The sequence below is a fragment of the Protopterus annectens genome, chromosome 7.part0, assembly GCF_019279795.1.
Source record: "Protopterus annectens isolate FY-2018-M chromosome 7.part0, PAN1.0, whole genome shotgun sequence".
NCBI classification, from domain to species: Eukaryota; Metazoa; Chordata; order Ceratodontiformes; family Protopteridae; genus Protopterus; species Protopterus annectens.
Window position 1 is genome coordinate 1,238,122,971 of NC_056739.1, and position 24,245 is coordinate 1,238,147,215.

General features: G+C 40.5%; 1 protein-coding gene across 3 annotated transcripts in view; it reads left to right on the plus strand.

The window, feature by feature from the left end:
- Positions 1-17,044, plus strand: part of SHF (Src homology 2 domain containing F) — a 998,232-nt gene extending 981,188 nt beyond the window's left edge. For all 3 annotated transcript variants that reach the window (XM_044077854.1, XM_044077855.1, XM_044077856.1), the window contains one exon: positions 16,349-17,044. In XM_044077854.1, coding sequence (XP_043933789.1) covers positions 16,349-16,535 — 187 coding nt within the window. In that variant the 3' untranslated portion in view covers positions 16,536-17,044. The remainder of the gene's footprint in view (positions 1-16,348) is intronic.
- The last annotated feature ends 7,201 nt before the right edge of the window (positions 17,045-24,245 follow it).

A 24,245-nucleotide genomic window follows, 5' to 3' on the forward strand; every position in this document is an offset into this window, starting at 1 on the left:
TGTCAGCGCCAATATCTCCCATGGCTCCGTAGACTGTGCCAAAGACTGACATTTCAACTGATAAGACTCTGCAGCCCAGGACCACTTATTCCCCCTTCATTGACCCCTCCTTTGAGCACCTCCTTAGCCCCTTTTCAGAAAGACCTAAATCTCCTCCTGGATTGTCCATTCACTCTACCAGAAGTCTCCCAGAAGTTGATGTAGTAAATTTGCTGGATCAGATCCTGACAGCCAGGGGTTTCCCTCATCTTCTCAGCCCTCTCTCCCTTCTGCTGGAGGGGGTTTCTCTCCTTTGACCTCTTCTTACTCTCCTACTCTCACCTCTTCAAATGCTTTAGAGTTCTCGACTCCATCTTCACAGGTTCCATTACCATTGGTACTGACAACCTTTATGACTTCGCAGAGTACGGTTCTGATGCCTTTAGTACTATTGGGACGAACAGGTTTCCAGGACCGTGTCTTTGCCATTGGGCCTAAGGGTTTGAGTCAGCTCCAATTTTTTCTATGGAGCCGGCCTTGTCTCTTCAGGCTACACTAACAGAGTACCTATCCTCGGTTCAAGTTTGTCAGGTGGATCTCTCGGGGCAGGGTGTGACCCTGGTTCCAAGTTTGTCTCTGCTCCAGGCTCCCATCCCCTTCCCTCCTCAGGGGGTCCTGCATTTCAAGCCATGGAAAGAGCTTTGGCCTCTGCCTCGTCTCAGGTGGCTCCTGTGTTTCTGGAGTCTCACCCTTTGACCCTAGGTTTATCGGTTCTACCACCAACTTCTATCACTGGACAGTGAGCTCCAAGGTCACAAGATGTGCCTTCTAAAGGCATACCCTCTTCCAAGTCCTCTTCAGATGCTCCCACTGAAGAGCCACCTCAGAAGAGATTGTGTAAGAGGAAACACCTTGATTTTCCCAAAGAATCTGTATGAGGGGGAGGGTTCCCCACAGTCACCTCCAGAAAATGTCTCCTTTGGAGACGTTCTTGAGATCCTAAAATAGAGGGGTGATTGGAAGCCCAAAGACCCTTCCTCTGAGGAATCCTTGTACTTTTGCAGGCCTTTGGTGCTTGCCCATCTATCTCTTGGGTGACCCTGCCCATTGACGACCTAATTAAACTGATCACTCAGTGGGCTTGGAAGGTTCCTGACTCTCTTGAACTTATCCCTGTAGACCTGATGAGATACTTTCTGCTCTTGAGGACCATCCACATAGGGCAAAGGGCTTAGTAGTTAATGCCATGGTGGTAGTAGCTGCCACCAAGAAAGAACTAGCTGAGGAAAGTTCTACAGTACATCCCCCAAACCGAGAGTCCAGGGCGATGGACAGTTTTGGGAAGTAGATCTATGCATCATCAACCTTCTCCATCAGGTCCTTGAACTTTTAGGCACACTTTACTAGACTACAGAGGGATCTGGTCAAGGAGCTGTCAGATACCCTGGTGGGAGCTGTGGCTGTGGGGGTTCAAGAAAAGGTGGCCTCCCAATTAGCTACTCTATTTCTAACTCGTCCATGAGGTTCATTGCACATGCAGCCAAAGGGGCGACCAGGTCAGCAGGTTCAGGTGTTGCTATTCAATGACGCACTTAGATTTGCTTGTGCAAGTTTGCTGAACCATGCAAGTCTTCCTTCGTCAATGCTCCCTTTGATGGATCGTTATTGTTTTGGTCCAAAGTTCAGGAAACTCTGTCCAGGTCTGAAAAGGATGGAAAGGCTCTGTCTACTGTGAGTGCACATTTTTCCACTCCTCAATGATCTTACTCCAGGAATCAAAGGAGTGAAAAAATGTGGTTCAAGAAGTCCCAGAAGCCTTTCCAGGACACACGTGGTATGGACTCCCCTTGGAGCAGAGAGGGGAGTTGCAATGGAAGACGCCATCCTAGAGGCAGGGGTGGTCCACAGAATCAGGATTCCAGGGAGTCATTCTCGTCAACCCTGCTAGCGCTCCTGAAAAGGGGCCTGATTGCTTGCCTCTGGAGGCAGTCGGGGGGGTAGATTCTCCTGGCATCTGACCGCCTGGTGACACATAAATACAGACACCTGTGTGATAAGGATTGTATCCAAAGGTTATTTAATCACCTTCACCCTTTACTTGAGAACCCGAGCAAGACTCCCTAGTGTTCCACCCAGTCAGAGGGATCAAGCAGCATTAGAAATACAAGAACTGCTAGAAAGAGTCATCCAAGAAGTCCCACCAAGCCAACTAGGATCTGGATTTTTACTCAAGATTTTTTTTAGTGCCAAAGAAAATAGGGGAATGGAGACCAATTTTGAATCTCAGTATTCTAAATAAATTTGTCCAACAGTCAAAATTTTAGATGGTCACGGTTCAGTTAGTACTTCTCTTCTTAGAGGAAAATGATTGGATGTGCTGTATTGACTTTCAAGAAGTATATTACCACATAAAGATGGACAAATGCTCAAGAAAGTTTCTCCGCTTCTGGCTAGGAGTCAGTCATTACCAATTCAGAGTGCTGCCCTTTGGTCTCACCAATGCCCCCAATGTGTTCACCAAATGCATGGCAGTGGTCACAGCATATTTGACACTGCACAGATTCTGGGTGTTTCCTTATTTAGATGACTATCTCCTCACCGCTTCCACCAGGCATCTACTTTCATGAATAATTGATTTCATTCTGGAGCTATCTCAATAGTTGGGCATCACGGTCAATCTTGCCAAGTCTCAACTAACCCCTTCTCAGGATATGGAATTCATCAGGGCTTGTCTCAATACTCTATCTTGTGTGTCATCACTTCCCCACCACAGGTTACAGAAAATACAATTGCAGGTTCACCCTATTCTTAGTTCAAGCAAAGTAGCAGTTCAGCAAATTCTGCAAACTTTAAGCTCCATTGCAGCATTGATCATGTTCACGTTTCACTGTTGCAGTCATTACATTTGGGTAATCTGCTGGCAGGTTGCCCTCAGTCGGCCTGAATAACAAAGTCTTGGGTCCTGCGTCGGTTGCTGTCTCCTCTTCCATGAAGTCAGGTCATCAGGGATATAAAACATGCAGCCAACGCCATTTTAATCCGTCTTTCTTGCCGCGCGGTGCCCGAAGCAGAAGCAGTTCGCAAGTGCCAGTCGTCCGACTCCTGAAATTTTTGTTTTCCAGTTTCAGAACCGAAGTCTTCAAACTAAAGCTAAGTACCCCATTGGGGAAACTTTTTCTTGCTCCTTACCAATGTCAGTAAAACTTAATTGCATTACTTGTGCGAAGCAAATACATCATAAGGATTTTCATTTTGTACTGTATTCCTTACCTAGGTCCTGATCACAACGTGCCTTGCTGTCGGTTTTGTGCTAAATTTAACCAACGCACTATTAAGCGTCGGTATATTTTTGCTTTTAAATATTTTGGTTCAAGATTTAACTACCCTGAAATGTCATCGGTTAGCAATTCGACTACCGCAGTTCATAAAAAACGCAAGGAAAAAGACAGAGTCAAACCATCGAGGTCCAAAACCGACGATGAAGCTTCTCTTAAGCCAGTCACCGGTACTCAGTGAGGCGCTTTTGCAGCCCCTGATACCTGCTACTTTCGAGTCGCAGGCCTATACTGAGACCCATTCGGAGTCAGGTATGCTGTGAGATTCTGCAAGTATTGAACCCGTGGATGTCTCTCCCTTGGATGGGTCTGGAGCCGCTGAGCAGGCACTGGCTTCTGAGGGTGATTTTAGGCCTCAACATTTGTACATTAAACTGACTCCATCAAAAACGAGGCCAAAACCAACTTCTATGTCCAAAAAACTGATGCATGAGCATCGTGCTCAAGCCCCTATGCCTAAAAGACAAATTATCAAAATGGCTGAGGATTTAATTACCTTGAATAGGGGTTCCCAACCACCCTCCTGCTAAGAGACCTAGGCAAGGCACTGATTGTGAATCTTCAGATCAGGTTTCCATATCTTCTGATCAGGAATTTTCTATTCCACCTTATGAGGACTCTGATGCAGAGGTATCCATCCCTTCTGCTTCTCCTCCTGAGGATTACTCTTTTGGAGAGACTTTGCATACTTTAAGGGAACATTTTCACTGGGAGAGTCGGGACTTCTCAGAATCAAAAAAGAGGTTTAGGGATTTTCTTCTTCTTCCTCAGCATAGGCCTTTGGCAATACCTCCTGTATTAGACATTGTTGATGATGTGTTCTCGGAATCAAGCATGGCTCCTGATTCCCTGCCTCCGGCTCCTAGTAAGCCAGACAGATATTACAGGTTCCTGACTCCCACAAATTTCTTTTCAAAATCCTGCTGCTGACCGTGAGACTATTTCTCAAGGTCCCATGGGTGTTGAGGCTTTTACAGCCAAAGATTCTACCCCTTCTGATAGATTCCAGGGCGCTGGATAGATGGGGAAAGAAGGTTTATACATCTGCAACCTTGGCAATCAGGGCTTTAAACTGCCAGTTTCATATGCTTAAATATCAACAGCATGTTATGGGCTTACTGAAACAGAAAATGATGTTGATTTCTGATTGTGTGGAAAAGAGTTGCAGGATTTATTGCATTCAGCAGAACAGGTTGGAAAGCATACTTTGCAATGTTTTTTTTGATTCCTTGGAGGCCTCTTGCAGGGCTGCCATAACTGGATCTGTGATAAGAAGGCATGCCTGGCTCAAGGAGCACAATCTGCCTGATCATGTTAAAGCTAAATTGTTGGATGCCCCTTTACAGCATGACAGTCTGTTTGGTAATAAGGTAGAACAGGTTTTAAAGCAAGTGAAAGACAAAGCTAAATCTATGCAAACTGTAAAAGATTTCTTGCAAGTGCAGCCACCCAGGTTCAGTAGGCACTGGCCTACTAAGGACTGGTCCTTTCCTGTGTCCAACAGAGCTGCTTAGGGCAAACCCAGGTGCTCCAAAGGCTCCAGATATCAATCACAAGGATCTTACAGGTCAAAGCAGTGGGGTGCCTCCACCTCCAAATCAGGATGTAACAAAGCACAACCCTACAGTAAACAGTCTCAATTACTTTCCTCTGCCATCTCCAAGCACTTATCTTTTGGCAGCCCCCTTGGGGGGAAAACTAGCAATTCATGGTCAAAATTGGCCTTTAATTACCCAGGACAAGTGGGTATTAAACATAGTATCACAGGGGTACAGATTTCATTTCCACATGTTGCCAATTCCAAACAGATGGCCAGATCTGCAACCAAAGCAGTGGGCAGAGGCCCAGAAACAAGTCATGACCCTCATGGATATGGGGGCTATTCAGCCAGTACCAGAAAATGAAAAAGGACAAGGATTTTATTCAAGTCTTTTCCTGGTATCCAGAAAAGACAAATCATGGCATCCAATTCTGGACTTATCAATTCTAAACACGTTCCTGGACATTCCAAAATTCAAAATGCTGACTTACAACAGCTATAGCCTATGCTAGGCAAGAATGCCTGGTTGGTAACCAGAATTAAGAGGCATACCTGCCTATCCCAGTAAGGGAATATTACAGAAAATACCTCCACTTCAAAGCAGACTTTTTGCATTACCAATTCTCTGCACTGCCCTTTGGCTTATCTACTGCACCCAGGGTCTTTACAAAGTGCCTGGCACCAGTAATTGCATTTTGCAGACAAAGAAACATTCAAATTTATCCTTATCTGGACAATTGTCTCATTCTGGCAGAGGACAAGGACACTCTTCTTCAACATCTGGTGATTGTAAAAAGGCTTCTAGCATGCCTAGGGTACACCATAAACGAAAAGAAATCACAACTGGTACCCACTCAAATAATTACATTCCTGGATGCAAGCTTGAATACAACTGCCCAGATGGCTTACCTCACACCAGACAAGCAAATTCAATTGACAACATACTTCAAACAAGTGGCAACAAAAACCCAGCTATCTGCAAGACAAATTCTGCAAGCTTTTGGGGTTCATGGCATCCTGCATTCTACTAATTCCATATGCGAGACTGCACTTCGGTTGTATCTAAAAAGCTTATGGAGTCAACATTGTCACAGCCTGGAAACTGATTCCTCTCATTCCCTGCCACAACCTGGAAACAATGATTCCTCTCATTCCCTGCCTGCTACATGAGTTTCTTTGGTGGGCAGAGACATGTCACCAAAACAAGGGACTTTCATTCATTCTACCCCCTGCCACCCAAACCCTAACTACAGACGCATCAGACTATGCTTGGGGGACCCACCTGGCAGGGAGATGCATTCAGGGCAAATGGAGCCCAAACCAAATGCATCTACATATCAACCAGAAAGAAATGCTAGCTGTTCAGAATGCTCTGACAACCTTCAAGGACTTCCTTCATCCAGGACAACTACTGATAAAGACAGACAAACACCAGTTATGTGGTACATAAACAAACAGGGGGGGTACCCACTCGTACCCCCTTTGCAGACTAGCCATGGCCTTTTGGAACACAGCCTTGATTTACCAAGTACATCTTCAATCTCAATTCCTGCAGGAAAGCAAAATACTCTGGCAGACGACCTAAGCAGAAATCTTATGGACCCGCACGAATGGAAACTGGATCCACAAATCTTCAGCATGTTAACACAAAAATGGGGGATCCCAGACATAGATCTATTTGCCTCCTCCCAAAATTATCAGTTGGACAAATTCTGCGCAAGAACTCATCACAAAAAAGCATGGAAAGTGGATGTTGTATCCTTCCGCTGGCCTTTCCCCCTCTGCCTCTACTCTCCAGGCTCTTATTAAAAGACAGAAAAAAACAAAAATTATTCTAATTGCTCCGGACTGGCCTTGCCAACACTGGTACCCGCTTCTAAGGAATATGTCATACCTTCCTCCATGGTACTTGCCTCAAACACCTCACCTATTGTCTCAGCAGAACTATCACATTCTGCGCACACAGCTCCAAACTCTGAATCTTGCAGCATGGCTAATCAACTAATTTCACGAACCACATCTCTCAGTAAACCTGTGATGGATGTCATTTTGGAGGCCAGAAGGCCTAGTACTAGAAAATCTTATGTTGATAAATGGAAGAGATTCTGTGCTTGGAACCAAGCACAAGGAGTAGACACAGCAAAGCCCAATATTCCTCAGATTTTGCAATACTTAACTGAGATGCTTCACAAGGGCCTATCTTTTTCTGCAATACAAATCCATGCCTTTGCCATCTTGGCTCATTACAACACAGTCTCTCCCCTCTTTTTTCATCTCCTGCTAAAGCAGTACCTCAGAGGGGCCAAAAATGTATGGCCTCCCAGGAGAGTGCCAACTCCTGCATGGGACCTCAGTTGTGTGCTGGAAAAACTCACCCTTCCTCCTTTTGAACCAGCAGCTACTGCGGATATAAAATTTCTTTCTTGGAAGACAGCCTTTCTTTTGGCAGTCACTTCAGCTAGAAGGATTTCAGAACTACAGGTTCTCATGGCAGTGGAGCCTTTCATTATTTTTTACCCGGACAGGGTGGCCCTCAGGACCAATCTTTCCTTTATGCCAAAGGTGGTATCCAGTGTGGCTCTTAACCAGACCATTCACCTGCTAACTTTCTTCCCAAATCCGCAGAACAAGGGGGAGCAGATTCTGCATTCATTGGATGTACACAGACAACTAAGATTCTACTTAAACAGGACAAAATCTCTAAAAGTCTGAGCAACTCCTGGTGGCATTTGCTGCAGGATTACAGTGGAAGGCTATATCAAAGCAGACTATTTCTAAATGGATAAGCCATCGCATTCAATTCTGCTACTTGCACCATGGTAAACCTGTGCCCAAGGGGATCAGATCCCATTCCACCAGGGCTGCCTCTACTTCAGCAGCGTTTCTCAGAGGGGGTCCCTACCAGAGACATTCTAAAAGCTGCTACTTGGAGCTCAGTTCATACATTCACAAAGCATTACCATTTACCTCTCTTTTCTAACTCCAGGGCAGGCTTTGCCACTGCAGTTCTGCAGGGCCTTATAGCTGCTCCTAATGCTGTTTAGTTCCATCCTCCCATCCATAGCTTTGGGATTCTACCCAAATGTAATGACTGCAACAGTGAAACACAAAGAACATAGTACAGTTGTGTACACTTACCATAAATGTAGATGTTCAAGTGTATTCACTGTTGCAGTCCGAATTACCTACCCACCAGCCCCCTTTCTATACCTTTTCTTTCCTTCACTATACTCAAAAGCCTTTGTGGTGTATTTTCTTTTAGTTGAAGGTAAATTTTGTGTGTTCTAAAGTGCATGTATATATTTATAGTTTATATATATATATATATATATATATATATACCGGGAAAAGCCGAAAGACACAAACAAATATATATATATATATATATATATATATATATATATATATATATGGTGTCGGCTACATGTTTTATACCCCTGATGACCTGACGTCATGGAAGAGGAGACAGCAACTGATGCAGGACCCAAGACTTTGTTATTCAGGCCGACTGAGGGCAACCTGCCAGCAGATTACCCAAATGTAATGACTGCAACAGTGAATACACTTGAACATCTACATTTATGGTAAGTGTACACAACTGTACTTTCCACTGGCAAGGCTTCACATGAGACTTCTTCAATGGCTGCTTGAGAACCAATGGTTTGTTTTATCCCACCCCATGAATCACCTAGTTTTTATACCCAGCCAATGCAAAAATGACTTATCCTTGTGGATGTAGTTGAAGGAGATTCTTCTCTGCTGTCCCTGTGTCCACCCTCAGTTCAAGGCCATAGTAAACATGGATGCTTTCCATATGGGTTTTGGGGGGGGCATTATCTGAGGAAGACAGTCCAAGGCACTTTGTCCCCCTCCAAGGCCAAACAATGTTCTGGAGATGAGAGCAGTGCTTCTAGTATTGCAAGTGTTTCATCCTGCCTTACCTCAAGGGACGATAGCTAGTCAATCAGACAACATGTCCATAATGTGGTACATCAGCAAACAGGGTGGAACCAAGTCCTACCTGCTGTGTTTAGAAGCCCTTTGAATGTGGCAATGGGCATAAATTCCAACAGCTTTCTGATGATAATGCACATCCCGGGGAGTTCAAACATGATTGCGGACAAACTGAGCAGATGTGTCCTCATGCCTCACGAGTGGGTCTCCAAGTCCAGAGTGGCAAAGAAGGTCTTTCTTTACTTGGGCCAGCGTTGCTTCACCTCTGAACAACAAGTGCAGAAGCTATTTTGCCCTAATTTCCCCTCGGGGGAGTCCCCCAGAGATGCTCTTCTCCTTGATTGGCCCCCAGATCTCCTTTATGCCTTTTCCCCCATTCCCTCTGATACCTCTCTCTCCCTCAAGAAAGCAGCTTGGTTGAGAAACAAAGTAATCCTCAGATATGGTTTCCCTACCTTTGGCCTCGTCTATGTCACTGCCCATGGATTCTGGACCCAGTACTGAACCTTCTATCCCATCCTCAAGGACTAGTGCACCCCAATCTACAGACCCTCAAGCCGACTGCTTGGTTTCTCCAATTACGTTAGTCTCCAGATGTAATGACATCCCATCTCCTGTATGACACATTTTGTTGGCATCCCAAAAACCATCCACCAGGAATCTCTACCATAGTAAATGGTAGAGATTTTCTATCTGGGCTTGTGATAATTGTCTGAATCCTTTTTCAGCACCAGTAGAAAAAGTTTGAGTTTCTAGCTACCGTCTTTGGTAAAGGAGCTTCTGTTTCTACAATTAAGGTTATCCTAGCAGCTATTTCAAATTTCCATAATGGTTTTGGTTATGAGCCCTTAATCTCCTACAGGCTTTGTAAGATTTTTCTTTAAGGGCGCCTTTCAAGGATCCTCTACCACCATGGGACCTTGCCTTTTGTATTTCAGTCTCTTACATTTCCTCCGTTTGAACCTGCAGCTACCTGTGACTTGGAAAACATTGCTTCTTATAGTTGTCATCAGCAAGACGAGTCTCTAAATTGCAGGCTGTATGTTCTAAAGCCCCTTATCTAGTTTTCCATAAAGACAGAGTGTCACTTAGAATAAACATGTCCTTTCTTCCTAAAGTGATTTCAGATGCCAGTATCAGTTAGTAAACTTGCCTGTATTCTTCTCAAATTTTTCTAATAAAGACAAATACTGCTTGCACCTTCTGGATGTGCACAGGCAGTTACATTTTTATCTGGATAGAACTAAGCAATTTAGATAATCAGAACAATTATTTGTATCTTTTGCAAGCACAACCTTGGCCAAACCTGTTTCTAAGGTTACTCTATCAAGATGGTTAAGGGATTGCATTTCTTTTATTGACATGAAAAAGAATCTAAGACTTCCTATGCCGGTGAAGGCACGTTCTACCAGATCAATGGCGACTTCAGCTGTTATTCATTCTAATGCTTCCATGTCAGAAATTTGCGCAGCTGCAACATGGGCTACTCCGCGTACCTTTGTTACGCATTATAAATTAGATATGGTCTCTAGGGGAGAGCCTCCTTTGGTTCTATGGTTCTCAGGAATATTCTTTCATAGGGCCACCCAGGATCTTAGGTAGCTGGAGACTCTGTCCCACAAGTCAAGAATAGACTAAGATTAACAACATCAGGTAAAGAAGTTATGACTTACCAAAATGTTCCATCTATGTTGTCGATCTTCATCTATTCTTGCATCCCTCCTCACATGCTTCCTCCTATAGCGTTCTGGTGGGGCAACATGCTGTCCTGGGTTCCTTTGTTAGGATACACCTTCAGCATGGCTTCTGGCTTGAGTTATTGGTATCTTCTTATATAAGCCTGCAAACTCGATCTGAAGTAATGTAGAGAGGGGCATTGTGGGTATACTAGTCACTCGAGACATCTTTTTGGCTGACACAAACTATATAATGGCCAGATCGGTTCCGAGAATCGGAACTGTACCCACAAGTCAAGAAAAGATGAAGATAGACAACACAGATGAAACGCTATAGTAAGTCATAACTTCTTTTTCATGGAACTTTCAGGGAATGTTGCTGGTATAATTATCTATAAAACACTATTGGATTCTGCTACCCTTAGAAACACGAGTAGCTTCATCATGAATTTTAATAAAAGTAATTTTAATATTTTTATACCTCAGCATGTATGCAAAGATCACTTTTATACAGAGAGAGAGAGAGAGATGTAAATGCTTTAAGGTATGAAACCACACCACTATTGTTTTTGATAGGTTTTGTTTATCATATTTTGAAAAAATAAGTGACACATTTGTTTTCAGCTTTCTTTAATAAAAGTTTCATTATATGACATTACAAAGGCCATTCTACCCAGATTTCTACCTGAAATTCAAATGACAATATCTCAATATCTCTACTGCTTCAGGAAATTGTTTTGAAATTCTGAAGACAAGACTACTTGTTAATTCTCACTTTCTTGTTGTTTCCCACAGTCTTTAGAGAAGTCAGCATAATCACAAGTATTGGCATGTCTCAAAGACCATGCAATATGTGCTTATTTTGTAATATAATGATGGTAATATTACCTTTTCCCTAGAACGAGTATGGATTTTTTTCATTTTATAAGAACATACCAATAATATGATTCAGATTCATACTGAGTGTGACAGTTTGATAAAATGCAAAAAATATAGCCATTATTTTGTTATGAAATGAATAGCAAAATCAGACCGTCCAAATGGCTATTAGACTACTGTAGGTACCTGGCACTATTAGACCATTTGTTTGTAACAGTAAATAGTAATATGTGTTAAGTATCAGAATATGTAATGACCTTGTACACAACCATATTGTTTTGTAATGTGGTTTGCTGCACGTGTGTATAAACTGGATTGGGGGGGGGGGGGGGGCACAAGTCCAGTGGCATTCAGGAGAAATACAAAAGGCTATTTAGTTCTGCTGTATTAAACTCATTACCGAGGTATGTTGGGCAATTATGCTACTCAACATTTTAAGCTAAAGATATCTCCCTGTAGTACCCACAATGAAAAGATATTATGCAAACTGTCAAGACTGTGGCAGTAAATGTACTTGAATTCAAGGTATTGATCCCTGCCTTTTAAAGGCAAAATCTCAACTTTTTGCATTTCATTATGAAACCCTCGGTAATAACAACAGGGTGTCCAGCAAGAAAATTACCTAAAACTACAATTCTAACCCTAGAACTTCCAGTGCAACACACCTCTGAATTTTGGCCCCACAACTTTAGTTACTTGAAAACATGACATTGTAGCCACGTCATGTTCCAACTAAAACATATATATATATATATATATATTTGTTTTTTTTTATGGTAATATTTTTTTGTTCTGTTTTGTTAAGTAATGATGTGTTAATGTATGTAAGAAACCTGTCCATCTTTACACCTTTTCACATGTATATAATTTATATTCTGCTTTTGAAAATGTCACCATCAGCTGTTTGGGAGCTTGTTTTCACAGAATTTACAGATTTATTACAGTTGCTTATTTTCTGTAGGCAGTTTTGTGTTCTTATTGAACTTTTGCCTCCAGTTACTTAGAAGCAGAGAGCATAAGACAAGTGATGGTTGTTGAATTAGCATCTGGTATGAAATTGATAATTTTACATTGATTAAGGGGCAGAAGATTGTTGCTGTGGTCTGTCTTGACCACCTGTCAAAATTAAACTACTTTTTTTCTTCTAATGTGTCTAGTTAGTGTCAGAAACTGGGTAGAAAAGGACTCCACGTTACTTCATGTAACCTAATTAAAACTAATTTAGTAAGTATAAACTGGATTTACAGCAGCAGCCATCAGAGTGACATCACTCTGAGTAGAACTTGGTTTTGTTTAAATGTTGAAAGCTGCTGAGACCAGAAAAACATAATGACATTCTTCATTTTTGGAAGCCTTTGGAAACATTACATAAAGTATGTTTGGAAATTCCTGGTAAGCAACTTGTACAATACAGAAAAATAGTTAAAGCTATTTATTATTCAGTAATACATAATAAGTGCTTGTTAGTAAAAATGTGTATTAATTTCTGTCTCATTGCTGTATGTAATGTGTGCCACTTATTTGTTTGTGTCTTTTTTTACTGTGTCTTCTTTTAAGTGTATGTTCTGTAACTAATGTTTGAAGTATTGATGCAAACTGACAGAATTATCAAGTTGCTTCCTTTTATGACCAGCTGTGTTGCAGTCAGTCAGCCATGTGAGAGGAGAAACTGTAGATTAAAGCAAAACATCCTCACCTGCAGTTCAACTTAATCCCATGGTTTACTCTCTCCAGTATGGTTTTAGTTACCAGATACTAGTTTATACAACTTTCATTTCTTTGCCTTGGAATCCAGTGAAGGAAAAGTCCATACACAATTTTTAGGTTTAATCTCTTCTGTGCTTTGGCAGAGGGATTTTGTCTAAGCCTGTGTAGTGGGGTAAATAAACCGTAATGCATAACTCCAAATAAATGTGATAACAAATCATGTGCGTGTCACCTTTGGCCGCAATACATTAGATTAGTTTGAATACAAAGCAGACAATTTGAAATTATTCTGTTGTGTGTTGAAAAATGTTGTAGTTGAAGAATGAATAGGAGGTTTCTTCTGGAGCTCATTTGTCATCTGAGGTCACTATCAGTTTGTCCACTGTGTGTAGAATGAAAGTGTAATTTTACCTGCAAGAATCTGTCTTTTTTTGTAAATCCGCTAGGTTAGTGTTAATGAGAGTAAGGTGGGTGAGTATAGAGCAACCCTTTTGTACTGTGCTTCTCCTGGTGATGTTGCATGTCTTACAGAAACCCCAAAATGGAACATAGAATTGGAGGATTTCCATTAAGGCCTTTCTTTTCCACCCTACCTCCATAGAGTTTACAGTTCCCAAATGCTGCAGTATGTTGAAAGGGAAGAGTACAGCAGAATTTCTTCTGTTGCAGCAGTCAGAATTATGTCTGTACAGTGTAATCTTGCCTTCACAGAACAGGCAGATTGTGTGCTTTCATTTGGTGAAGTGGTCTGCTGGTTTGCCAACTTGCTCACTGGCATCAGTAGATGTTAGACAAACGGATGTTGAATGTGATAGACCAAAGTGTATTCTCCCATTTCTTTTGATGACCCGTATTCCTAAATGAGGTAGAATCTACTTTTCACCATCAGACTATACCAGTCTTAAAGTTGACTTAATTTATCTGAAGACCTAAGTATTCCCATTTTCCTTGAATGATGAATTGGGTTTTTGTCTAACACATTTCTTAGTCAAGCTTGAAGATGGACTTTGAATTCTGGACGATATATGCAATAATTCAGAGTACTCGCGCTATCTTTAGGGAACTTGATAATCTTCATAAACCTTGGAATTTATGGTTCTCCACAGCCATCAGATTAATGCATATTGTGACTATTATCATTTATGTATGTCCATTCCTTGTTCAGAATCCTGGCATTTTATCTGTCATTGGTGAACAGGGTGTTGCCAACTTCATTGGCTGTGTGTTGATGCTTTACTTAAAACATAGAGGAGCACCATCATTTTCTCATTTGGGCAACTGACTGCTAATAGTGTTTTCCTTGTAAATCTTGGAAGCAAGAGGTCTTTCTACTGATCCACTGTTGTCATCCACTTTATCCAGGGCAATATTACTGGGACCCAGAGCCTGTCCCAGCAAGCACTGAGCAAAGGACAAGAAAAATTTTGGATGCGATACTAGCCCTTCACAGGACATGTACATGTTAATATGCACATGTGTGCTCTTACAAACATCTGACACAGTTCACTTACCTGCATGTCTTTGGTTTGTGGCTGGAAATAGGTGCCCCTAGCAAAAACCCATGCATTCCCAGAGAGTACATGCATACTATTGAGGCATCCAGCTGGAAACTCAAGAGGAGAACGAAGTTAGAGGCAGTAGTGTTAATAGTGTACTGTAGCATAGCATTTCCTAGGAGAAGAGAGTCAAAACAGTAGAAACATTATACTGCCTGGAATTCTTGTCAGACATAGTACCATCCATCCCCAGGCCAGCTTTCTGCCTTATATTTGTGGCAACATGTAGGTATGTGGGTTTCACACTTGACATTTGAAGTGGGGTATCAGATTTTACATAAACCACATAATACAGCTTCTTATTGTCTTCACTGGACCAGCCTCTGCAAGACCATTGTTAGGTAGCTGGCAGCATTTACCTGGTTTTGGTAGTAAAATTATTGTAAATATTCAGCCTTTGGTATTGCATACACAAGCAGACAGTGGCAGGTGAGTTTTATCCAGTGTCATTGTTAAAGCAGCACAAGACTTTCAACTGGCAGTGAGAAAGCAGTTTTTAAATATCACATTCTGGACTAGCCGGCTAGAAATAATGCTAGATTTGTAGTGATTATTGTATAGATATTGAATAAATGTGAGTAAGATCGGATTTTATCTGAAAAGTCATTTCCTTTCTATACTAAGTATTTAAACTTTCCCACATGAGCTTTCCACTTTAAGTCCTACTGGTGGGAAATGTGGTTGCTTTGCAGGTTTCCATTAAAAAGTTAGTACCATATCGGTTTAACAAGTCATTTGAAGGTGTAAGGCCATTTAGAAGCTAGATGAAGATTTACATCTGTACTTTGTTGGTATTTACCCTAAATAATGACAGACGTTTTGAGTTTCAGATTTCTACCCTTTAGAAAAGTCTTGATAATGCAAAACCTGCTATTCTATCAACTTTCTAAGTTTGTAAGAGCAGTAGTTAAAAAGTGTCCCTATTTGTGGGCCTTTGTCCCCCCATTATTTATGGCTTTGTACAGATTTCCTGCTCTAAGATGTTCAGAGGTATGCTCTGCACAAACAAGTTTGCAGCAGGAGTATTGTCTCAAAAGTCTGGAATCAAAAGGAATTAAGCTTGCCTTAGCCAAAGATAGCTGTGTTGTCATGATTCACCAAGATTTTATATTACTAGGTGTTTTGTGTCTGTTTCTTGTTTTGGTATGATCCAAGTATATTAGAAATGCTGCTTTATTTAATTGTGTGCAAGATCATCTTCAGCAAGATGTAATCTCTCTGGGCAGTATTCATTTCTTCTCTCACAAACAGTTTCTTAGGATCGTGATGAAGTCTGAGCATATCCTAGCAGGAAAAGGTCATAGGACAGAAACCCAGTCCTGGGCAGGATTCATGTTCAGCATGGGACATGTATACATAATCATTTGCATAGTGCAAACACAACTGCTAGCAATTTAGTAGGATTTCCAGTTCACCTGTCTTGTACATCTTTGGGTCTGTGAGGTAAAGAGCCCCTAAGGTAAACTTATGTGAAGTAGTATTGTCTTTCAGCTTTATCATGCAGTGGGTTTGTAGGATGTATTCTAAAGAACATATGCATTTTCTTAGGTAAAATGATTTTGTTTGTGTTCGAGTCATTGTTTATATAGACCAGCTTTTTGCATATGATGTTTTAAATTCTTCTTTCAGCTTTTCCTAATTTCATTAAACAGTTTGTTTACAGACTTTATGTAAAGTACTGAGGGAACATGTAATGTAACTTCTTTTTTTTTCCCCCTTCAGGAGTAACCAAGGTTTCATGCACATGAAATTGTCTCGAACCAAAGAAAGCAAGTATGTCCTAGGACAGAACAGCCCACCATTTGACAGTGTGCCAGAGATAATTAATTACTATGCCAGTCGAAAACTGCCAATTAAAGGGGCTGAACATATGTCTCTGCTGTATCCAGTGGCTATTAGAACATTGTAATACATCTGCTGCCATTGAGTTGCATAGATTTACCTACAGTGGAATTGCAGACCAAACTGGATCTAGTACCTGGCAGAACTTGATTTCTTGTCTTCTTTGTTTCCTGTCAGGAGCATCTGCAGTGGACCAGAGTTGCCTTGTTTCAAAATTTTCAAAGATTTTATTTTAATTTATTGCATTCTGCATTGTGTGGATGATGACATGAGTAGAGGCCCGAAGGCTAGGACAGTCCGAATGAGGACACTTACAAACTATTTGCTGCATTCCTTACCTAACAGCTTGAGAGAAAGGTGCCATGAGCTTGTCCTGGACATACCAGCTATCATAGGATGATTGTGCTATGCATTGGCTTATGCCATTTCCTCCAGTTTCGGGTCCCCTACTGAATTTACACTAAAACAAGTGACCCAAAAATATTGAATGACTGCAAGAGGTTAAACTAAATATATTTAAAGAGCTTTTGATTGTATTGGTACGGCTTTGAAAAAAATATATGCTATTCAAGCTTGGCTCTTGGTTCATTTATTTATTCTTAACGTTATACAATGAGTGTAACATGCTACTGAATCTTTTAAGCAATTGTGTATTGTTATAGTGGACCCAGGAGTAGGATAAGTACTGGTAGTTGGGTGTGGACACTGATGTCATTTGAGTGACCACGGGGGCAGCTGCACAGCAACCCGTGTTTAGTGTAATTGAATAAAAAGCATCTCCCTGCTGATTAGAATAGAATGCCTCAACATATAAGTGGACACGTGTTACACTTCCAAGGGGTTAGTACTTGGTGAGCACTGTCTTGTGCATATCACTTGTTGCCAACTTTTCCGTGTAGTATAACACATTTTATAGAGCTAAGCAGGATTTGTGCACCTACTGGACAAAGTGCAACCTTAGTATTTTTCAGGTAATATCAGGCATGGCAGGGTGGGGGAAGTCTATGTATGGCATAATAGAATCTTCATGTTAGTTCTTCACCTTTTCAAAATGCTGTGGAGTCTAGATGCTTTCCTTATCATAGTTCACTTGTTTTTTACCTAGAGATTTGCACTGTGCAGCATGGTGTGGCAGTGTTTCAAGCGGATATTGCATTATTCCACTATACACACAGCATTTTCTTTATCTCTGAGTTAATCTCCCTGATGGACACAAATCATGCTTGCTTGAATAAGGCTGGTGCTTCATGATTACTACTTGGACCCAATTCCCAGCTTATTAGGATAAGTCTCATAGTTTAGTATGGGAAATAGAGGGTATTCTTGTCTGGAGATGCATATTATTCTGAGCAAATGCCTTTTAATTTTGTTTGAAAAAACACTTAGGGTGTTGCTGCCATTGAATACAACAATGAACGTAACAAGTCACTTGTTGGTTACTCACTGCCATTTCCCTACCAACAGAGAACCATTCATAATCAAGTGAAATACTTATTAATTGAATATTACTGCAGCTCACTGTTCTGTTTAGGTCAGAAGCATTTTCACTGAAGAGGTCTGCTGCTTTAATTTATTGGTTGGAACAAAAGGGATAGCAAATTTAATGGGGCTTAATCCTGCCATCAACAATATGTGACAGACATCTTTCTAGGTGGTAATAAGGGGGTGCATTCCACTGAAGTACTTGTGGCACGATTTTGAAAAGTACTAAGGAAGTTGATAAAGAAGGCCCCAGTGTGTTTAACACATGTAAAGAATTTTTTTGACTTCTTAGATTTCTCCGTTTTAGTTTGCTCGCCACACTTGTGTATTATGTGTATGTGCACATGGCTGCATGTTTGTATATGCTTTGTCTTTTGAGGTTCCTGACTTTGTAATAGTAAACTGGGAAGGCATGCTTTTATTTTACTTCTAGTTCATTGATGAGACTGTCATTTTTTAATATCTGCCCAAGATTTTACATCCCATTTACAGAGATCCTAATTGTTACCCTTTCCTTAAGAAAAAAAAATCAGTTTGTTTATATGGACTACTAAATGCATATCTTTACTTGAAAATAAAGAAGTAAGAGAGCTGCGTGATGGCTGTTAGAAAAAGCAGATGAAAGGAAGTGAGGCAAAGCTATTTTTTTTCTGATCAAAGTCTGATTTTTCTTTTGTCAAGGCTTTGAGATTCTGATGTTATTTAACTGTTCCCTTTCATAAATCATATAAACTCGTATGTTTGCAACCCACATCTTCTTTGGAAATTGCAGCTTTGCTCAACTTGAAACTAGTAAAGCTGTAAAAGAGCACCATTATGTTCCTCATATCTCTTTCAATCTTCCAAATTTGCTTGTCCTGAAACTGTGGATCCCTGAGCTTTTTTACTTGTACTGCAGTAACCTTGCCGAAGTTGATTTTGGCATAATACCCACCCTGATGTCCACATTTTTACACTGATAGCCCTTAAAACTCTTCTGTAAATTGTGACCATTGCTGGTAGAAAATCCTTAGTGTGCATTTCATTCTGTGCTTTACAATTTTTAGTGAACAGCAGGTAATCCTCTTGTAAGTGGACAACTTCATTGTACAACTTCACCAAGTTGGACTCTTGGAGTCTGGCCTCCTTTAGAAAGTCAGTACTACTGAGGTCAACCTTTGGAGGTCTGTTATGTATGGTTGTCTGGCTCCTTCCATCTTAGTGTTATTGCTTCAGATTCAGCCCAACCAATGAACCATCAGGAGCAATTTTCATTGTTAGGTATCAGTTAATTTATGAAGCAGAAGCAGACCCTTTATGATGGGTCAGGTATACCTTCTTTTGGTCCCCCTTGTATATAGGCAACTACTCCATCTAGCCCTGCTATTAAAGTTCCCTCGGGCAAGTATATATTTAAACAATTATTTTTACCACTACAGATTGAAGTTGTCATTTCTTTATTTGTAGGAAGGTGCTCCCTTTTCTGGGTGTGGAGAATGAGCACACTTGGGTCTAATAGTTGGCAGTGTGACATACACTGAAACAGGTGTATGTACATGAACCTCCTGAATGTTTGCCATATTGTCATACCCTGCTTTCCCACCCTGTGGTGTCTTACCCTGTCATTTTCCTTTTACCAGAAACATGTGACAGGAATGTCATTGATGCAGAAAGTAAATGGGCAAAAGTCTGAAATGCCCAGGTAAACATTCATTTTACCAGGTGGCTTAGAACTTGGGCTGTTCCTCCTGTCTTAAGAAGATCTCCAGGATTGGGTGTCTGCTCTTCCCAGCACTCCTGATTTCTTGGAGATTTCCCACTCTTGAACTGAGATATAATTTGTTAGGCCTGTTGTTACCAGTGAGTATTTCTATTTGAATAAATGCTCAGTAATCCATCATAAGGGTAAGGGAATTTTATGTTCATGTCTGACTTGTCTGTTTTTTTAACTGCTTTCTCGTGTTGTGTATGCTTGTCTGAGATCTGAAGACTGTCATTTTTGCTCTTAGTTACTATGTATATTTACATTCTCTTTTAGCTTCTTTTCTTTTTATCCAGTGAACCTGTTTTTATATATGAGTATCCTTTCATCAGACAGTCTTGAGATGGCTGATGTGAGGAAGTGGTAGACACATCTGCACTCCTCAAGCCCTGTTAGTAGTATGGCAGAATCAGAGGGCTTCCCAGGTAAATAGCTCACTTGTCTTTGACAGAAAGATCAGAAAGCTGAGGTTACTTGAATTTGTGTTGTGGTGATGATATTGCATCATAGCATGTGAGTTGCTGCATTTCTACAGGGCTGTTCTTTAGCTGAGAGACAATAAACCGATGTACCTTCTGTCTGAATTCTCAGTAGCTTATATGGATGTCAAAGATCCCATTGCAGTTTTAGGAAGAACCTTTTTTTTCAACTGTCCAAAAGTCTGCATTATGTAAACATAATTTCATCTTAATACCACTTTGCACAAGTGCAGAACTTAAAATTACAGAAATAAAAAGTGCTTGAATGTATAAACAATGAAACTGAAGAAACGCATTAGTCAGCAGTGTTTATGGTTTTTATCCCTTATTTCCTACCTCTCAGCCATTCTTCTTTATAAGCATTTAGTTTTGTTTGAAATCTTTTATTCTCTTCTGTTCCATTTTTATTATATAACAACCCTACATTTTCATGACAGAGTCATAAAACATACAAATAAAGGCCATTGTCTTTCTTTACAGTCTTGTTTATAATATCCAGACTTAATTTCTGAAGAAATATTTTTACTTGTATGGTAAATTTCCCCTTTTCTATATAATACTATCTCAGCTCTCCTCTGAAAACTCTTCATAAACATAGTAAGACCAGCCAAGGCAACCGAAAGTAAATAGAAGTAATTCTGCAGTCAGAAGTGACAGTGAAGAGTAGCACCTACTGTTAGAACGTGAACCACAGCCTGGATCCCTGACAGTAATTGATGGTGAAAATTCCCTGAAAAAGTAACTGCTGATCTGAGAAGGTGACTTTAATGCTGACCTCCTTTGGAGCATGCTGGTTTGCATTTATTCAGAAATGCACATGTGCACATTGCAGTGTCAGTCTTTCTGTTGCTCAGTACCCACCTAGGATAACATCTTGAGACAGTTATTCACAGTATCTACCAAACTGCATATGTGATCAGAAGTGGTGTCCTTTGAATTTGGTCACACATCCTGTTCACTCCTGTCTGTATCAGATCACAGCTCTGGGCATGATACTTCTGCTACTTTGTCATGCTGTGCCACAAAGCCTGATTTTTATATTAATCATTTGTGTTTTTGGTAGGGAGCTGCAGTAGTACATTAGAAATGTAGGTAAATTATAAGAGACTGGTCTTGTTTTGTGAATATCTCCCTTTTTATTAGCATTAGACGTAACGCACAGAATTCAGCCAGATAATATGTTAGTTTTTTTTCCCTTGTTTGTATGCATTTTCCTTTTGGTATAAGAACTGTACTAAAAGTATACACTTGCGAAAAACTTCATAAATCACATTTATTGATTTAATTAAATATCAGCAGTGTCACTGAACATTTGATGAGAAATGGGCAGTAGACAGTTGTGGTAGAGAAAATGTACATCTCAGAACTGTTGATCGTACCCTGGAATGCTGAGGCTAGAATCTTTGCAGATTGTTTTCTCAGCAGTATTTGTGCCAGAATATTAAGGAAAATTTCTTGCTAAAGTTGCAGTTAATGCAAACAAGAACTTTCCTCTGCAAGGTATTGTGTAGTTTTATACCCTCTTAGAAATTGGTAGTTTTTGTTGCAGTATTACTGCTACTGTCATGTAAACTTTTTTGGCTGTCATAAAAAGATGATTATGACTTCAAGTGGAGAATGAGCACAGGAAGTAAGTCAGAAGTGCTGCAGTGCGGCTTTCACATCAGCAACTTTAGTAACTTTTGACATTGAAGGGAAGAGGTGTTCACTGGAAGTTACATTTTGTTAAAACTCAGAATGCTTACACTGTGAGAAGCTGGCTTTGAATAGCACCTTCAGTAACAAAAAAATCTGAAATTAATTTAGTTGATTTAGAGAGATAATAAGCATCCATTTTAGAAAAAGAGCTGTAAAAATGTTAGCATTACAGAGCAGTTCTACTAGAGCCACATCATTTTTTCAAAAAACCTAATCGCAGAAAGTGAAGATGATATGGAAAATGTACTAAGGTTGCCGTGTCCTCACTGTCTCCATTAAAATTTATTTGCATTTTCCACAAATTTTACATCTTTTTAGTGAAGAGTTGTGCTCTGAGTTGGTCTTTGCTTGTTGTAGGAGCTGGTATTCTGCAGTATTCCTTTTGTACTGGTATTTTTAGATGTTGAACTAGTACTGTCAAAAGATCACTTTATAGTTGAACCTTTCCTACTTAAAAATAACCCAAAATACTATTTTATTGCACGTTTCTATGTACATGTTGGGTCACCATTTAATTGGATTCTTCTTCCCAGATCTGAATTATTATCTTCAGCTGTGCATCCTCGAAGCACAACTTGAAGCAGATGCAGCTTACCAAGTTAAAACTGCACAAGGACTCAAAAGTTTTAAAAACATTGTTTTCCACATGTGGGAAATCAAGCTTCTAACACCCCCAGGCTGGCATATGCAGAATCCACAGTTGCACAATCATGGAGAAAAGGACAACCAAAGAAAACACTGTTGGCTTGGCGCACTCCCTAGAGACTGCATTGGAAGCGACGCTGGGACTTGGCAATTTGTCTTTATCCAGTTTGTCCACAAGGAAGTACAGGATAACCTTATAATATAGTTGGCTTAAGAAGTATGTAAATTTATTTAAGGGCCACTTTTTGGTCATATGAAGTATTAAAGACAGCAGGATGCCCCTTAAGCATTCTCAAATCATGAAAGAATAGTGGGGATTAGTGTCAGATGACTTTATGCAAGAAATGAAAGACTGTGCAATACAGAAAATGAAGTTATCAGCTAATGGTTTATCTTTTGTGTATTTTAATTTAAATTTCAGTTTATTAATTTATTATCCACGTAAATGAACTGGTCTCTGCCCAGCTACAAGGCCATGGGTAAATGCTATGAGAGAGAGAGAAGGGGATACTTTAAAATAGTCAATCAGCAAGCCGTTGGAAGTTTGGAAGTACGGAGGAAACTATTACATCTCAAGAAAATCCATCTAGACATAGGATAGAACATGAAGACTACTTGCAGATAGTAACCAGAGATAAGAATCAAACCCCAGACCATGAAGCTGTGAAGCAGACATCTTCAGTCAAAATTTTTATGGATAACCTATCAAAAGGCAAAATCAGTTGTGTATTAGAACTTGTTTCACCTCTGACTGCCTTTCAACATTTTTTTTTCAAAGAATCAGTTTCAAGCATGCATTTATAGTTCATCTCTGAGTAGTCTGATCAACTACTGTCAGGCTTCTCCAATAAAACTGATCAGGAAACTTAAGAGTTAAAAACATTCAGAATGTATGCTAAGGAATGAAATCATAGCACATGTACTGTATTGCAGTCCCTTGTGTCAGATTTTGATCATATGACTTTCTCCAAAGTGATAAGTCTGCTTGCTGTGTTCAGGTCATATATCATTTTATTTATTTAAATGTTTTTTAGTGACAGGTCGACTATTTGAGCAGCTATTATTCATTCCTTAGTAGCTGTAAGTGATTTTGTGGGATACCTGTAATTTATTTGTGTTTATTGCCTGGGAGGCCCGAGCAATGCCTTCAGATATCAGAAATGGGTACAAGGGCTCTTGAAAAACAGATAAATCTGGCCAAACATATGCATACCCAAATTGCATAAATTTTGCATACAGAGTAGCGTATAATTCCTGTCATTTGCAATATGAAATATGCTACTCAAAAACATAACTTTGAAAACAACTGTGAAGACAAAATATAAGCATTTTATTGTGAGTTGACAATACTGGGCGGCCACGGTGGTGCAGTGGTTAGCGTTGTTGCCTTACAGCAAGAGGTTCTCCAGTTTGATCCACTGTTGGGGTGCCTTCTGTGTGGAGTCTGCATGTCCTCCCTGTGGTCACGTGGGTTTCCTCTGGGTGCTCTGATTTCCTCCCAAAGACATGCTGTAGGTGGACTGGACACTCTAAATTGGCCCTAGGTGTGAATGCGTGCATGTGTGTGCCTTCTGTGGAAGGTTGGGTGCCGGGCTGGCAACTCGACACTGTAAAACTCCACTGCCAATCATGAGCGGACAGGTAAGCTGTTGTGGTGACCCCTAACCGGGAAAAGCCAAAAGAAGAATTGTGAGTTGACAATACTGCAGAAAAAATGTTTTGCTCTTTTTTT